Source organism: Alligator sinensis, unplaced genomic scaffold, assembly GCF_000455745.1.
Source record: "Alligator sinensis unplaced genomic scaffold, ASM45574v1 scaffold551_1, whole genome shotgun sequence".
Classification (NCBI taxonomy): Eukaryota; Metazoa; Chordata; order Crocodylia; family Alligatoridae; genus Alligator; species Alligator sinensis.
Window position 1 is genome coordinate 335719 of NW_005842526.1, and position 18097 is coordinate 353815.

The 18097-nt window shown below is 54.8% G+C and overlaps 1 protein-coding gene across 1 annotated transcript in view; it reads right to left on the bottom strand.

Moving 5' to 3' along the window:
* Positions 1-18097, bottom strand: part of CSRNP2 (cysteine and serine rich nuclear protein 2) — a 26030-nt gene that overhangs the window by 4217 nt on the left and 3716 nt on the right. The window contains exons 3-6 of the mRNA XM_025213416.1: positions 5408-5647; positions 4312-4571; positions 1668-1964; positions 3-580 (exon numbers count right to left, since the gene is read on the bottom strand). Of these exons, the coding sequence (XP_025069201.1) occupies positions 3-580; positions 1668-1964; positions 4312-4571; positions 5408-5558 (1286 nt within the window). The 5' untranslated portion in view covers positions 5559-5647. The remainder of the gene's footprint in view (positions 1-2; positions 581-1667; positions 1965-4311; positions 4572-5407; positions 5648-18097) is intronic.

The window sequence follows — 18097 nt, forward strand, 5'->3', positions numbered from 1 at the left end:
AGGCACCCTCGCCCTTTGCCCCCAGCACGGACCTTTGGTCGACCTGGTAGTAAACCACTGGGCCATTGTTCAAGTAGGACGGGTCACCCGCAGCTGAGGGCGCAGGCTCGGAGCTGTCCGCGAAGCACAGGACGGAGGAGCCAGGTGGGAGCTGGGCTTGGATGAGGATGGGGGTGGCGAGGCCTGGGCAGAGGCCCTCAGGCACAGCCAGGGGCTCCTCCAGGATGCACACGCCCAGGCTCTCCACACTGGAGCCGCTGCTGGAGTCTTCCTCAGCCTTCAGCCTCTCCAGCTCCTCGGCCGTCTGCAGGTGCATGACGGCCGTCTCATTCTCGGCCATGAACTCCTGGAAGTCCTGTGTCTCCGAGGGCTGTGCCCCCAGCCAGTCGCCACTGGAGCTGGGCAGGGACTCCTCTTCCAGGGCCTGGGGTCGGCCCCCCTGGCGTTTGTTCTCCAGCTCCAGCTTCATGATGGTGTGGAGGTAGTGAGTGCGTACCCGGATGGGGTTGAACTCGATGCGGCCAGCCATGTTCCCACAGCCGTCCCGGGAACAGCCACACGGGAAAGACATGCGATCCACCTGGCAGGAGAGGGCAGTGCAGTGAGGTGCAGGGGCATGGTCCCTGCCTAGAACAGGGTGCCAGGTCTTGGCCTTGGCTTGGGGGCAAGTCTGCACAGAAGCACGTCAGCCACCGTGCTGCAGCCCCACCGTCTCACCAGCTCTGGCCAAGCTAACAACCTCCTGATGCTGCAGTTTCACCCCCCAGGTGACACTTCGGGATGCAGACCTTGCAGTGCCTGCCTGCCTCCTCCCAGCAAGCGCAAAGAGCTACTTGAGGCAGCCAGGAGACCACAGCGCACCCCCCACTGCTGCCATCTGAGCTGCCCCAGGGATGCCAGGGTGCAAGAGAGGATGTGACGGGCAGCTACGCTGGGAATAAACTAGAATGCAGACATCCAGCGAGCAGCACAGGAGTCCTTGTACTTGCCTAAATCCCCAAGGGTTTCCACTAGTCAGGGGGTTCCTGCTTCATGGCCAGAACATGGAGTTGTTCCCTGCTTCCCTTACTGAAGCCCCTGTTGGGGCTTGAATGGTCCTAGGGCTGTCTGTTCCTCTGGCCCATGCTCCACCCAGGAAGGCTCCTCAGTGCAGTCCCTATGTCAGCCAGCAGGTGGCAAAGACTCACCACCTTCAGGCTCCCCCACCACCCAGGCCCCCAGCTCCCAGCTCCGGATCACTGGCTGTTTGCTACAGCAGCCATCACCATGAGGCAGGGGAGCAGACTGCAGAAGGGGAGGTAATCCCCTAGAAGTGAGTTGGGGGCCCTATCCCAGCTCATGGGGAATCCTTCCACCCAACCAGAAGTGGATCTGACCTGCCCACCTGCCAGTGGATTTTCCTCGTATATGGTTCTGCAGCCCCTACCAGGGCAGCAAGTCGGTCGCAGGAGGGCTCAGGGACTGGATCATGGCCTGGGCTGCTTCTGCTTTGCCTCAAGGGGCTGGTGCCCAGAACCTCCCAACACCAGAGACCTGGTGCAGACCACAGGTGCACCAGCCTTTGGGCCTGGAGAGTAGCCCTGAGGCCCAGGAGACATGCGGAGAAGTGAGCAATCATACCTCAGGCCAAACCTCCCCCACTGCCACCCAGGGCCTCCTCAACTGACCTGGCACTTGATGCCTGCTTGGCTGCAGGCGCAGGCCTCAGGGTCGCAGTACAGGCGGCAGTCGCAGCCACACTCCTCCCGCGACAGGCGGATGGCCCGCAGCTCCTGCTTCTCTTCAGCATCAATGCGGTGCACGCCAGAGGCCCGGAGAAGGGCACGGCGCCGCTTGGTGGGCAGCGGCTGCAGGAAGAAGTAGTCGTCCACCTCCACATTCTCCACATCGATGTCATCATCCGAGACGTCCTCGAGGGTCAGGCCATCCGCCTCCTCCGACTCCACCGTCCCATTCTTGGTGAGCTGAGGGGACGGAGGGATGGGGTGAGTTCCCGTGTAGGCTATGAACACAGTCTGGCTGAGGCCTAACATGGGTCTGGTGCTAGATAGGAAGACCCCACTAGGACCAGTCACCTTGCTGCCGTCAACACAGCAGCAAATGTTTTGTCCTTCCCATTTGCCAATCTGGGCATAAGCCGACCTAGCCGTCTCCTCCTCCAGAGCCCCCTGGACCTCTCGCAGGTCAGTCCAGACCCCTTCTTCATCCCTCAGAAGGAAGCAGCCTCTTCAGGCTGGCTCACAATAGAACAGGAACAGAAGCTGGGGGTGGAGGGAAGAATGGAGAATAAGATGTCATGTGGCGGTGGCAACACTGCAGGTGGATCCAGGCAATGAGCCATGAGGAACAAACCAATGACCACCAGCACCGCTTCTCCATCAGGCGCCACCTGAGTCCCACACCAGCTTGGCCAGCCATCCGCACACCCTGCCGAACCCCCCTGCACCGACCCATAGGAGATGGGCTCTGGACTGAGTGCGAGATCAGGTCAAGGAGGACATGCTACCCTCATCCCTCCCTCCCTGAAAACAATGAGATAAAAGGAGGCTGCTGCTTCCTAAAAACACTAGGCCCCAGAAGAGGAGTGCAGCCCAGAGTTAGCCGCAGATGATGCTTTCCCAGGGCTCACGACTTGATAGCCATGCTAAACTGCTCCAATCTCCCAGGGGTAAGAAACAGCTTAGGGCTCAAGACCTGGACCCTACTTTCAAGGCAGAGGGAGGGGTGAAGCTTTAGGGGGAGACCCAGGGGCTGGATGTGCTCTCTTCACCTCCATACAGGGTGGCTGGTCCCTGCCCTGCCCCTCCTGAAGCAATGGGATAGGGCTGGAGCCATCCACTGTTCGGAGAATGAACCCTGTGCTCTGCACATGACAGAGCTAAAGGGACCATTGAACACTAAGCAATCACTTCTCTCTCCTCTCCCTGTGCCAGGCCCAGGAGTCCAGTGTTATCTGAGACCAGTTAACTCCCCCCACTCTCCTGGCGCTGAATGTGGAGACTCAGGGATTGTAGCAGAGGCATGAGCGGGAAGCTGCTGCTGCTGCCATGGGGATAAGCGGTGTGCTGCTGGGGCTGGCAATTTCATCAGCCAAGCCGCAGGACAGGAGAAGCAGGAGGCAACTCCTCAGAGAGGCTGGATGCAACAGTGCAGGTTTAGCCACCCGTACTGCACAAGCCACGAAAGTCAGAGCAGCTCTGCCTGAGTGCTGGGTACAACTCAGGATGGGTCCTGCAAGTCCAGGCAGGCAAAGCCCCTGCCAGCTGCTGGGAAAGCCCTGCCTTACCAGTGGCTGAGCCCCAGATCACAGGCAGGGAGAAATCCTGCTGGAAGCAGAGTCCTGACAGGAGCCCAGAGAAGCAAAGTGCAAGGGCCTGTTAAAATCCCAGGGATGCCACTGTACTGGCTTCACCTGTGCTGCACAGCACACCTGCAGTCAGCACAGCACAGCACAGCACAGCACGTCCCTTGCCCCTGCCCTGCCCACCAACTTCACATCACTCCCTTCCTCGTCCCCACGCCCCTGTGCCGGTCATGACCGAGCCCCTCAGCCCAGCCCAATGGGGAGGGCTAGCAGTCCAGGCCCATGAGTTGCAGCAAGCTGGGTCTCCATTCATTTACCAGACCGTTGCCATGACAGCAAGGGCTGGTCTGAAAGCCCAGATCTGCAGACGTGCATGTCCCTGCTGAGTGATCCCCAGGCCCCAGGGAACATGCCTGGTACCTGCCAGCAGGAAATTGGGGTCTCAGCTCTAGGAACAAGCTGGCAATGAGGTGTACCTCAAGGCACGATTTTACCTCCTTGGGCATCAGGCTGCCCCTCCCCTGCCCCACTGAAGCTGGGGCTCTATTGGGTGCCTGGCAACATACCCCCTTCCTCTCCAACTCCAGATGGGAAAAGGGCAGCTCCTTGCTCAGGACCAGGGCCCACAAGAGAAGCACGCGGCTCACAAGAACAGTGACCTGCTGCCTCCCTGCTGAGAGATCATACCTCTCCCAGCCCCAGTTCCTCCAGGGTGGAAGATAGATCATGTTTTTTCCAGCTGCCCAGAAAAGGAATATCCCTCCTGTGCTCTGCCGAGTAAGCTAGAGCCCAGCCCTGCCCAAGTGACGGGAACGAGACAAGAATGTGAGATCCAGAGAGCAGCAGTCAGGAGCTGCTAGGCATAGGGGCCAGCAACGGCTTAGCAGCAACAGGCACAAGCCTAGTTACACAGGGTGGAAGGGGCAGGCGGTTCCCACAGGCATAACAAGTGCCACAGACCCTGCCCCGAGCACCCCTTGAGCCCCCAGATCCCCATGGCCTGGTACCTTCATCTTCTTGGCGTGGAGCTTCTCCTCCTTCAGGTGCTCACGGAGGATCTCACGGTGGTTCACCTCCTGCTCCTGGGCGAACTCGCAGAGCGTGTAGCGCCGCACCGAGTTGTGGCGCTGGGCCATGCCCAGGGAGCTGCCGCCCTGGCTGGGCACACTGGTGAAGCCCTGGCGCCGGGCGAAGTAGTACACCGTCACCTGGTCAAAGCGCACGTTCTTCCGGCGCAGCTGCTTCTGCCTCTTCAAGATGGATGTTGCTGGCACAGGGAGAGGAGCTGGGAGTCAGCTGGACATGGGGCACCGAGAGCATAATACTTACGCCCCCATCATGAGTGACATGCCCTGGGGACAAGTTTAGCTCCAAACGGCTGATACAAGGAGCAGGCACTGCTATACTGACTGAAGTACAAAGCAGATGGACCCCAGCTGGCTGGGGCACCAAGACCAGGGAGGGCAGGGCAGCTGCAAACCCTCCTGGACAGTGGAAGGAGTTAGTCTGGGCTGGCCCCTGGGCTGCTGCGACTACAGTGCTGTCAGTACCCGAGCCGGACTGAACAGTCCTGCGCAGTGCCACTCACTCCTTGGGCTACAGTCCAGACCCACACCCCAGTTTGATGCCCACAGATCAAGGATCAGTTCATTCAAGGGACCAAACCCTCCATTAGGTGAGCTGGGAGAGGGAAGGAACATGACACTTTCTGCTTCTGCTCTTCAGATTCCCAGAACTGGGGAGTCTGTCAGCACAGGACATGCCTTGAGCATATGCATGACTGGATGCAATTCTTTTGTGGCATCCTGGATGCCCACCCCCTCCTCAGTTAGCATCCATAGAGCCCCCCATCCAGTAAGGTCACCCAGGGGAAACGGAGGAGAGGGTGGAAAGGACTGGATCCATGCAGGCCGGGCCATGCTGCCATTTGCCGCCCATGTGGCAGATACCACTATACCTCTTGAAGACAATTAGCCACATTGCATGGTAGAGATGCGCACAGCCATTTGCCCCCCAAAACAAGCCGCCAAAGTCAGACCCAGTGACGGATTACTCTGCAGAACCCAAACCTCCCTACACCCAGACACCTCCTCGGCCACTCACGTATGAAGCCGGTGGAGCTGGGGGGATTGACACTGTCACAGCTGTCGGCGCTGTCACTGTTGGAGATCTCATCGTCCGAGTTGGAGATGGGGGATCCCACATCCACATCCTCGAACTTCCTCTTGAGACTGGCGCTCGGGAGCGTGTCCATTTGGCTCTGGCTTGCATGGAGAGCCCAGAAGCAGAAAGGCAGGATCGCCAACGCTGGCCCCACCACTGTCACGGGGGTTTGCCAGGTACCTGGGAACGGACCAGGGCAAGGGGGAGAAGTCAGCAAGGCACCAGACTGGAATCCAGCACAGCATCACCTAGGGGGGTACACCCGTTGGAATATGCTGGTGTAAATTACCCTGGCACAAGAGTCACACGTTCAGAAGCACCCATGCGCTCAATGGGAATAAGCTCTTACTGGTTCACCTACCCCATAGTGGTAAGGAGCTAGCATAGTGCCTATTGTAGCAACTACGCAGGGATAACTGCTTGTCTGTCGTCCCCCCCCAGTAAAGCTTATGCAAGCAATGCAAATTACTCTGGTGTTAACGAGTGTGTCAAGGCCCTTAGATCACATTTTAAATCCATTTAGTTAAGCAAACTCTTGTGCAGACACACAGTTCAGCTCAAGCTGATTCCTAGGTCCCTTATGCTAAGCAAACAAGCCTGGCTTAAACCAAAATACAAGAGCTGGGAGGCCTTTTCCACCACTTTACATTGCTTAAACATGGCAACCAGCTCAACTCTCCAAGCAGGCAGGATCTGCAGTTCAAGCTACCACCATAAATCCAGTACACGCTCGCTCTAAGTCACTCAGTAGGACTGGCAAGGGGCTCCAAGTCTAATCCCCTGCATTCAGAGGTGACTGCTTGTTCACAGTCTCAAAATCCATCTGTTCTTGCCCATTTTGCACCACAGCCCCCAAACCCATTTGAAAATAAGCTAACACCCTGCAGTGTGCCAGAGAGAAAAAGCAGGGGAAGACTGTGCCCTACCAGTGCTATAGCAGAGAAGCACCTTGGAAGAGGATCCCAGGAAGAGGACTACGGCCCATGGCAGAAAACGCAAATGCCTCGATGATCCGCACCCCCCACAGAACCATTTTTCTGGCTGATTTCTGTGCTAAGAACAGAGCTCAAGATGTTCCAGGCACAGTCCACTACCCATCCATCATTGTAACAGCAGAATGCTGCTCCAGCCACCTCCAGGCAGACGAGAGCCACTGCTCCATCCCAATCCTGGGAGCGGAAGGGGAGTTATCCCTGCAGGATTCTGCATTTCTTCTGCTCCACACAAAAAAAAAAAAAAAAAAGCAAATGTAACCTCTCCGTGCCCCCTACATAAGAGCACAGGCCCCTCTGTAAGGGGAGCGCCACGCACTGCATCTGCCTGCTAGCAAACAACGGGTTACGGAAGCTTTGGAAGGAAAGGGAGAGACTGAATCCAAGCTGCCAGTTCTCTCCCTACCACCACTTCAAGCAGCAAGACACTCATTACAGAAATCACCCATGCCAAGCCCGGGGACAGCAAGAGTGGTGTGAAACGAGCATCATCTCTCTTGCGCCTGATGCTTGAGGACACAGGTCACCAGGACACCTATCATTTGGATGGAAATTGCTTTAATCCTTGCCCTTCTTTCCAGGTAAATAAATACAGGATGTCCAAAGGGGACCGAGGTCAGCCGCCCGCCTCCCGGGAGCGTATGGCAGGACAAACACAGGCTGTCAGGGGCGGACACTTGGCTTTTTAATGAGATTGTTCCGCCAGGGCAAAAGACCCAGCTGGACCAACCTTGACCTTCAGAGGTGCAGACTAATGGGGCCACAGGCCTCGGGGATGGGACCAGACCAAGGCCTCATCCATGGGGTCAGGTGGGGGTTTCTGCAGATCTGTTTGGGTCTGAATCAAAACCAGCTCAAGCACGGGAGCCCATGAGACCAGACCATGGCGAGCTGTCAGGTTGGCTTAGCCTGGCCTCTCCATAGCAGGCCTGGGTTCGAGGTCCAGCCACCCCTCCCCGGTCCTTGAGAACAGAGCCCAACACCCACCCAGCCCCAGCCCCCCCTGCCCTTCTCCTCTGCACTTGTCTGTTCCCTTCAACACGCTAGCAACCGTTCCCATGGCAACCCCTCGAACAAATGGATCTGGAGGAAAGAAAAATTCCCTGTCAGCGGCTGTCTGTCAGGAAGGCCAGGGGTTCGGGCCTGCAGGACGGGCACCTCGGGGAGTAGGTCCATGCTCCCTTTGCTCAGACAAAAAAGGGGGCTGCAGGGCGGGCAGGAGCCAGCCTCACCCTTCACCGAGCTCTTGAGCGCACAGTGCAGGGGGAGGGGATGGGGCTCCAGCCTCTTGACGAATCAGGAGGAAATGACGCTGCTTTCCAAAAAAAATTCACCAAAGCAGCAGCGTGGGTGGAAAACCCTGAGATCCGTCAAAGCGCTGATGCAGCAGAACAGCAGAGACCGAGTCTGGGAGGGCGCAGCGCAGACCCGCTTCTCCGGGAGGCCGGCGGGTGGCGTTCAATCAGCCCAAGCACAAAGGGCGTGATGTTAAAAGAGACTGAACTCACTCGGTATCACGGGCTTGCTGGAAGCTCTTGTTCCGATCCAACCCCAGGTACTTTAAACATTAGCTTACGTCAATTAGGAGCGGGTCTATGCTGAACCAGGGAAGATTGGGTTCAAGACCAGTGTAGGCACGACAGCAAATGCTGGTTTAACTCAACTGGGACGAGCTTATGCAAACTGGGCTCCGGCTGGCAGACGGAGGAGACATGACACAAGGCTCCGGGGCTGCACCCACACCTCTGGGTTACATCTCCAGTAACTCTGTACTAAACGCTTTCAAGACTACCGGCTACCTCAAAATAACTGCCAGAGCAAGCACCAGGCTTGCGGGCCAGCCATCGCGCCTCTCCCCCGTGACAAGCACCGTAGCACTCGGTTCACACGATCGCTTCCATCTCCAAGGCTCTGCGCCGCAAAGCTCCTGCCTGCGTTCCCAGCCCCCTTCCCACGGCTGACGACGCTAGCTTCTGCCTCCCTTTCATCATCCTCTCGGGAGTCTCCGAAATTTCCTCTCGCCCCCATCCTCGCGGGCTCATCCCAAAACCTTGTTGCACCTCACCCCTTCCTACTCCCCCACGATCAAGAAGGGAAGGAGAGGTGGTGGCAGGTCAACTGCTAGGTGTGTGCAGGTCTTATTAAAATACTGCCAGCCCCAAGCTCTCCAGCTGCCCCCTGTCTGCAGCCTTCACACTGTCTCTAGACACAGTTCTTCATGGCAAAATGAGGGCATTTACATGGGCTTTTGGGGGGGTTTTTTTGTTTGTTTGTTTGTTTGTTTTTTTAAGGATTCTCATGTTTTTCTGGGCCTCTGGAAAGAGTCACAGATCAAAGCCAAAGGAAAGGGGCTCTGTGGTCCGACCTCCTACTTCAGCAGAGGACAGGGCGCTTCAGAATAGTGCCACTCATCCCGAAATACAAGTCTCGCTGGCAAGGTGTCTCCACTGGAAAGGCCCCCCCCTCCTCTCCTTGACTGCAGCAATGTTTCTACAATCTTAGGTGCTGCTGAGATCTTGCCAAGGCAGGGGTGGGCAATTATTCGAGCTGAAGGGCCACTTAGGAGATTTTGGTGAGCTGTTGTGGGCTGGGTCAGGGCTCTCCCCACCCCAGCCTGCTACAGCTCACCAAAACTTCCTAAGTGGTAGATTACTAGACAGCCCGGGTAGATTATTGGGGTGCCGGACAGAGCAGATGGGTGGGTGGGCATGGTGTGCTGGGCCAGGTGGATGGGATGGGGCCACGGGCAGCAGCGTCTCCGAGTGGAACGCGTAGGCAGGGCTGGCATCACAGAGCTGAGAACAGGGCAGAACCGTGATCTGCTCCCTGCACAACAGGTCATAGCCAACCCGACCCAGGAGGGGAGCACATCACACCCCGTGACCCGCAACTCCTGCCGCCCACTTCCCAGCACAGGAGTGTGTGGGCAGCCCCAGCACAGCATGGCTGCAAAGCGGCGCAGCTACGACAGATCTTGACCAGATTAGGCTGCCCCACATTGCCAGGCTGCGCCGCTCCGCAACCACATTGTACTGGGGCTGCCCAGATGTACCTGTGCTGGGGTGAGGGCAGCAGGGGCCAGTTTATGGGTGTGCGTTCCAGCTCCATCCCGGGTCAGGCCAGTCACGATCCATTGTGCAGGGTGTAGATCGCCGCTCTGCCCCAGCTCTGCACTGTCACCACCCCATGATCCTGGCCCAGTGCATCCTGCCCATGGAGGTCCTGGACTGTTCTCTATGGAGACCCCGCTCACCCACGCCACTCGGCAACCACAGTGGTGTGTGAGGTGGACAGACCAGGATGCCCAGGCAGCAAGGCCGGGTCCAAGAGTAGCTGCTGCTGCCACCAGGGCTGGCAGGAAGCAGAGTCTGGCTGCCACGCCACCCCAACCCTACTGCATATCTCAGCCCCGCTGCGTGCCCAGGGGCAGCGGGACCGGCTGCATGCTCCGCCGCCCAGGCTGCCCCCAAACCTGAGCCAGGCAGGGACAAAGGACCCACTGCAGGCTGCATAAAATCCCTTGGCAGGCTGGATCTGGCTTGCAGGCCATATTTCGCCCACCCCTGTGCTAAGACATAAAAAAAGGACTGGATGTTTATAGGGATACAGCCAAAGTTATCCTAATCAACCAGATATTGTCAGAAAGTGTATTAAATCCCAACTGACCTCCGTTATGAAATCAGAACAAGCACCAACCAGTTGGGGCATGTTATCAGGTTTCTACCTCCTGAGTAATGATTCTCAGGCCTTCCTCTGGAGCACAGGCATCTAGCACAGGCTGCAGTCCAGAGATGGAACATGAAATTACATTGCAATTATTATGAATCATGTTTATTACGAGAGGACCCAAGAATGGGGGCCCAGTGTGGAAGGCACTGCATAAACACCAAACACGGTGCAGTAGTCCAGTCCTGTGGTTTGTGCTCTAAATAGATAGTCACAGGGCTTACCACAGGTAGAATGAACAATGAACACAGTGGTAGCAAACACAGTAGTTCCCCACATATTTTGGGTGGGAAGGGGAGTTGGAAGGGATAGGCTAAATGGAAAGAGGCACTTGAAGGTGGACGAGGCAGAGGAGAGGATAGAGAGGTAAGGGAGAGGGTCCAACTGTTCATGGGGGGGTGCACGTGTGCATGCTGCTTTCCTTTGGATCATCTGGCAGGAGCAGTCTTCTCAGGGCCAAGTGGAAAACACCACTCCATTTCCATGAGCGGTACTGGCTTCACTTCAGCAGGCCCCAAAATGGAGGGATACTTCTTTTGGGATAAGATGTGATTTCAGTCTCGAGGTGCTAAATGGGGCAGCCTTATTTCAGCAATGTACGGCCTGTCCATGTGTGATACTAGACCAGTATCAGCAGAAGTAACAAGCCAGCTCATCTCTGGGGGGTGGAAAGGAGAGAAAACCCGAACAGTGACTCCCCGCAGTCCCACGTAGCTCTGAACTGGCTCCCCTGGAACACAGAAATGACAGTGCCTGCAGGAGAGGGCCCCAGCCCACGTCGTGACTCACACTATCCTAATGAGCTGCTTGCTGGTGAGTCCAGGGCTGCCAAGTCAACAGGAGCACCTGCTGCTTCCTAATCAGAGCCGTAAGTGGGGAGCTATAGTCTGCAGTCCTGCTGGCTCACCTGGGGCAGATGGGCTCAGCCCAAAAAGACCAGAGCTCCTTCTCAGAGACTGGCGTTTCAACACTGCTTGTGTTGTGTTTTCAAATGAACCCATGTAATGCAAGACTAGAGCGTTCAACGAGCCAAGTGGGCCCCAGGTTCTCTTGTAGCACCAGACCACAAGGGCAGAAAAAAGCTCCAGGACTGTACCCCAAAAGGAGAACAAAAAATCCCAGTTACCTGCTTCTCATTACAAGGAGGAATTTCAAATATTTCTGTAGTAGCTCCATGGTGCTGGGGAAGCAGAGGTCCCACAGTGAAACACTAAGGGGCCTCAGAAGAACTAAAGAGGATCCTCCAGAGAGGAGAATACAGGTGAATCCAAAGAGAAAGCAGCAGCACATAAACCAATGGCAAGAGCTTCAGCTAATTCCTGTGGATCACAAAGGCATGGGCTGTGCATCCCATGCATAGAGAGGTTCGCTCTCTACCAGCTCAATTCCTCCCCCCCACCCCAACCCCGGCTCACGAGGGTGAGGGCAGCTGTTTCTGTTCAGCGCACACAGCAGGATGTGGGGTGAAGGCAAAGGCCTGTTTCATTCATTCATTCACTGTATCAAGTTACTCAAGTTCTTCACACACATTTGTGCAGGCTATGTGAAAACACCGGGACCTCAGGAGCCCAAGACTCATGCTGTCTGCAAACCTGCTCCCCTTCCATGAGCTCAAAAGGGAGCAGGCACCTTGGTCCTGTAGCCTGGCACCAGAAAAATGCTGCCGAAATCTGTCTCAGAAGGACAGAGACCCACAGCCCGTGTGCCACCGTTGTGACAGCTCCCATCAGGTGGGATCAGGACTCTCACTGGGAAGTAGCTCTGACACCACTTCAGCTCACTGAGGGTTAAACTCTCCATGGATGATTTTACTTGTGAGAAGAGCATGCGGGGAGTCAATGCAAAATTTCCCACTGGATCCCAAAATAAAGAGTCTGAGGAAGAAAGAAGCGTGGTTAACTTTCACTGGCATGAAGGTACACACCAAACTCTGCAGAGCAGGGGCCTGGGGAGGTAAAGGCCTTCAGAGAGACAGGACTGCAGCAACGGGCAAGAGGGAGATGGCAAGCAGACCACTGGCAGCTGGAGGTACATTGGGAAGCACAAACCTGGCTGTGAAGAGCCGCTTAGGGCCAGCCGGCCAAAACACCTGAACAACAGCCTAGTCTTTGGGGAAGGCGCTGAATTCGAACCATTCCGCCCCTGAAGGACAAAACCATACGGCATGGGTTCTGCTGCAACAGGAAAGGGAACTTTTGCTTGGGGAAAGTGGGGGGGGGGAGCCAGGACAGAGATTTCCATACCAGGCTTCACAGGAAACTGGCTTATCACATGACGCTACCTCTCCTTGTTCCACTTATTAAATTATATCCAGAGGAGCTACACTAAAAATACTAATTTTTCCATGTCAGTAGGTGCTGCAAGTCATCTTCTTGGTGTCCTTAGGAGACAGGAGGTCTACCTGGTTAGAGGTAGTGGAGAGGGAGGCTGGCTCCAAGCCACTTCTCCAATACAATATGGGCTACACCTGTGATTCTCAACCAGGGTGTTGTGGCAAGATCCTTTTAAGAGTGCTCCAGCATGTCATGCGATATTAGCACCCTTGGGTGCGTCAACACCTACACACCATTCACAAGGTAAACCAGAGATTTCAAATAATAGTCTACACTGTTACCACAAAGCCTTGTGGTAGGCTTTGAGTTCTTTGGACAAGAAAAACTGCTCTATTATTCTTCCATAGTTAAAACAGTGGAAGCTAAGAGCTGGCATTTTCCAAGGAGGATACCAGGGGTGTGTGTGGCAGGGACGGGCTCAGGCCTTTATAGACTGAGAACCACTGGGCTAGACAGCCAAGGATTTCAATGGCTACTATAAGAGAAGGCCAGACAGAACTAATCATGGCACCTCTGCTGGTTAGGGTCTTCAGGAAAGCTGGACAGTACCAGCTCAGAGCTATCTACTGGATTATCAAGAGACTCAAGCAGCACTAACAATATAAAAAGGAGAGCCAAGTTCCTCATCTGTCTTATTTAAATTTAGCTGGTTACAGCATACACCTATCACCCAACACTGGGCTCTGGCTCACAGTCACAATTATAAAGCTGTATGTCAACACACCACGGAAGTAGATGGGAAACTGCCCGAGTAAGCTGAGATCGTTCCCAAGAACTTCCTGCTGGCGGAAGCACTGATGAACGCAAAGCACCCTCCACCAAGCAGCAACATACCCGTCCTCCGTGTTAAGCAGGATGGGACAAGAAATCTCCAGGGAAAAGGGGGCAAAATGCATTCTGGATCCCTGTGGCCACTTGCTGGGACTGAGTGGCAAATAACTCCTGAAAGCCTTTCTCCTACAGCAGTGGGAAGTAACTTGCCTGCTCCTCCATCTTCCACACCTGCACGAGAAGATGCTCTTCCTAAGACCAAGATGCAAAGACTATGGCATGACTGCTTTCAAGACACAAGCAGAGGCACGGTCAAACACTACGGTGATGGGCCTCCAATCCATTTTGGACACGCTTCCACATCCGTTTCCTACATGCTCAAGTCAAGGGTCAGTTCTGCAGCAAAACTGACAAAAACTATTCCAGATATTTAAGAAGTGATTTTATTCCAGATCTCCAAGATAACTGGCACGGTTTCAAAGCAGAGCAATTGTCCTGGAACAAAGAGGCCACGCAAGCCAGCAACTATTCTGGGACAGCTTTCAGTGAAGAATTTATTCTGGTCGATCTAGAGGAGGCCTAAAGCTGTGACCTTTCAGAAGGACAGAGATGCTTTGCCACAGTCAAGACTTTCTGCAGGATCATCTCATTCAGACCACAAGCCTCTGGGGTAACTCGAGGAAACCACCTGCTGAATCCCAAGGGTTTGGGTTGCATCTGCTCCCCTCACTTCCTTGTCAGATTTAGTTGGTCTTTTCCTTGCTGCTCAGGCTGCACAAAAGGCTTTGGCTGGCTCCCTCCAGTCTGTTCGCTGTGATGGCATACGGCTAGTCACCATGGTGCCACTTCCAGAGGCAAAAAATAATGCCGAGCATTCCTTTCCTTCCCTTCCTCAGCCAGTCATATTCCAGGCTGACGCTTGGTCTAGCTTCAGGGTTTTCTTTGTTTTTTGTTTTCTTCAAGGAGTCCCCAGGCCCAACTCCCTGGGAAGTTACTACAGAAGTAGCCCCACATTGTTGTCTTCAGAGACAGCTTGATTTTCCTAGGCTTTTGTATTGCGGGCAGGTTTTCCCACTGCAGAATGTGGTACCTGGTCACGCTGAAATGCAGCAGCTCTACAAATGCCAGAGATAACTTGGGTACAATCACACCAGTAGGCAACTTCAGGGGGTTCTCTCTTTTTTTTTTTTTTTGGTCTGTTTTGCAATAAGCTGCTTGTCCAAGGAAGAAAGGCTCTCAAAAGCCTCCTGGAAGAGAACTTCTCTCCAGGCCAGGAGCATCAAATGGCCAGTCAACTTGTTATGGGGGAGTCAGAAGCTTAAGCTTTAGAAACAGAAGCAGTTTCTAGCCCCCATTGTTGGAAAAGAGCCTTCCAGACATGACTGGGTTAAAAGGGACCCTCAGGTAGGCGGCACAGTCTAGAAAGCCCTTGGGCAAGGAAGTAGAAAGCCCTTGGGCAAGGAAGGAGAGGTAGGAGCCCCACACCCTCCATTGTTAACTTTAAAGATGGGCATTTATTGTGTCACTGCCAACTGCTTCTGCAGCTGGATGGGAAGAAGGACAAAGAGGGAGGGAAGGACCAAAAAGTAGAGACCTTACAGGGTGTACCTGGCAAGAAAGTACAAGATGAGCAATGGTCTCAAGCTGCAAGGGAAGTTGAGGTATTAGGAAGAATTTTCTCACTAGGAGGGTGGTGAAGCACTGGAACAGCTTACCCAGAGAGGTGGTGGACTCCCCATCCTTGGAGGTATTTAGGACCCGGCTAGGCAAAGCTTTGGCTGGGATGATCTAATTGGGGCTGGTCCTGCTTGGTTGGACTAGATGTGACCCCGAGGTCCCTTCCAGCACTAATTTTCTATCATCCTAACATGGGAAAAGGGCAAACAGTAGCTAAAGTTCAATCACAAGGGCTCCATATTTTCCCCTTGTGCCCAGTGATACTGGGGCAGTGCCCTTGTGGTTCAAGGGCAACAAGCTATCCTGGATCTGCCACCTGGTCCATAGCCCATGACAGGACGTGGAATTCAGTCTTCTTCCAAAGACAAACTGGACACATCAGCCGTAGGTCACCATGGAAGAAATCTGTCTGGAAACTACCAAATGGCATAAAGCAGGCCCTTCTGAAGCATTAGACTCTGACTGCTTGCATTAGGGTGCTTTAAAAACACAAGGAATATCTGGAAGGAATGGGAACAAGCATGCAAAACTCCCGCTCCCTCAGAGGCAGCTCCCCAAGCCTGTTTTAAGGGAGGGTTATCTTATTTTTTGCTGGTGGGGAGGGAGACTCGTGTTTCCCGATTTAAACGTGCAGAGAAAGGGTTCCCCTCTAGAAGTTCAGCACCTCTGCTGTGGGCTCTGCTTGCAGAAGATCACAGACTATGATCTCACTAGTCCCCAATTATGCATCAGGAATAACATTGCCTGGGATGACACGGCACCATCACTGCAGAGCTCCACACCCCGCTGATGTAACATGATGTCAGAGAGAGAACAGGGAAACATGCCGAGGTCCGCGAATGAGGAACGATCAGCTCTGGCTTTGCAGTCAGAGACCTCCACAAACACCAGGAGAAACTACAAAGCAACGCAGAGGCTGGAGCAGCAGCACTTCCTACGCCAGCCCTCATTCATGAAGGGCTGCAGCTGCTTTAGCTGTAACACTTCTATCCCTGTACTGGCAGGCAGGGGAAATACACAGGCAAAAGCAGCTTACCTCAGCCAATGCCAGCCTATGTTGCAGCCTGTGCATTTCTAGCACAGCAGTGTCTGGAGCATACAACGCACCATATGAAAACCTGAACATGCCAAACACCACAAAACGCATGCCCGGAGGGGAAATGGGGGAGGGCAACAATCCAGTGAATCTGAACCCTATATCCGTCATTCTTGCCAGGCGCAAGGCAAGTACTCTCCCACCCCTTTTCAAGGGCACACATCAGAAGCGGCAGCCTGTGGGAAGATTTTGATGGACACAAGTGGTTGCAATAGATTTCAGAAGCAGGTTCTCTCACCAGCTACAAATAAGTAGTCCAGTCACCATGTAAGCCCCTGGGGTTGGGAGAGGAAATATAAAAAGGGCCCCAAGGGTGAGGAGATGGGTAACCACAAAGTTCCTATTGCCCTGCGACTGACTACATATCCAGTGTCATGCAGTGTAATTAAGCATGAAGATGCCAGGCAAAGTCCTTGGATGACGTCTAGAGATGACACAGAAGACAGGTTAATAGCCCAGAAAAGACACCTGCCAGGACAACCACTGGCACATCACACAAGTGACAGCTCCTTCAGCTAATGGGGAGAGCTCAGCGGTTGCTACCCAGGTTGTTTATGGACCTGCCATGGGAAGAGCTCCCAGTGGACTCAGCTACTAGCTCGGTCAGCCCTTCAGCTTTGCCAGTATTGCGTGTGCCAGGTTCTCCCCGTTTCAGGGCGTGCTGTGCTCTCATTGCTAACGTGCCAGAGACCTTGGCTGGGGCTGCCCGTCAGTCCTTTAGCCAACAGGACAGGGACAAGCCACAAGATTTACAGCAGATTGTGGAAGGTTTGTACCCCCCGTTCTCCACCACAGCAACAGTGCAAGGTAAACCAGACAATGCACAGATTCCCTTACAACAATCCACGTCAAAACAACACCGCACTAGAGGGACTTGTCCCCAGCCATCCCCGAGATGGCTCCGAAATGATGCCACCAGGGGTAACAAGCGTGACACCTTAGTGCAGATATCCCTTAAGCTGGAACCTACTGCACGTCCTACAGCTAGACAGGCCTTTGTAAGGTACGACTGAAGCTCCCCAACACAGACTCCACGCAGCACCAAACGTGGCACAGCCTGGCCTCTTGGCCCATCAGCACCACTTTGAAATGAAGCTCTTAAGACCCGATGAGCAGCAAGTCACACTTGGGGACTCAAGAGGCATCAGTGTCCTATTTCCACAGACTCCGAGAGTCAGGGTACCACGAAGCACAGACTATGTGGTGGCGAGGTCATCCTAGTGACTCTTCAGACAAGGAGAGGTATAGGATCAGGTAGCCCCCACGGCATCCTATTCTTCACACCTGACTTAAAAAGGGAAAGGTTTTCACATTCATTCAGCAAAACAAGCAAAAGATGGATATGCAGCAGCAATGGCTACATCCAGAAAAGCTGAGGGTCGCCCAGGCCCTGGGCATGTCACCATGAGAAAGGTGCAACAAGGCAAGCAGGTCAGCTCCATCCCCTCAGTGACCTTAACTCCTGCTATAAATAACTGCATGGAGGTGGCAGGTGGCAATGACCCTCCAGCCTGGAGGCCAGTGAGAAGAAACGTTTTTGGGACGAGCTTCGAGGTGAGGTGGTAGGAAAGAGGGGTCTGGGTGTACTGCCAACAGTGCTCCACAGCGCCCCACGGGGCTGGGATCCTCAATGCCTCCTCCCCGGGGGAGGACGGCACCCTTCCCGCACGCATCCCCATCCTCCGTCACCTCCGAAGAGTCACCAGGCAGGGGAAGGAGAAAATAACCTGAAATGACCCTACGATTCGGCTCGCTCTCTCCGACTCAAGGGAAGCAACGAATTCGGCTCCAGCTCAAGGGGGGCCAACCCAACACCCGTCGAACGCCACTGCCGAGACACCCCACTGCCAAAAGGGGGATCCCCCATTGCCAAGGGACAGCCAGCCGCGCCCCCACCACGGACATGCCCCATCACATCAACCCCCAAGAGGGGAACAAACCCCCGACGCCACGGGACCCCCCAGAGCAGCCCTCAGCAACACCCCTCGCCCACCCACACCCTCCTCCACACAGCGCCCCCGGGGGTGGGGGCAGC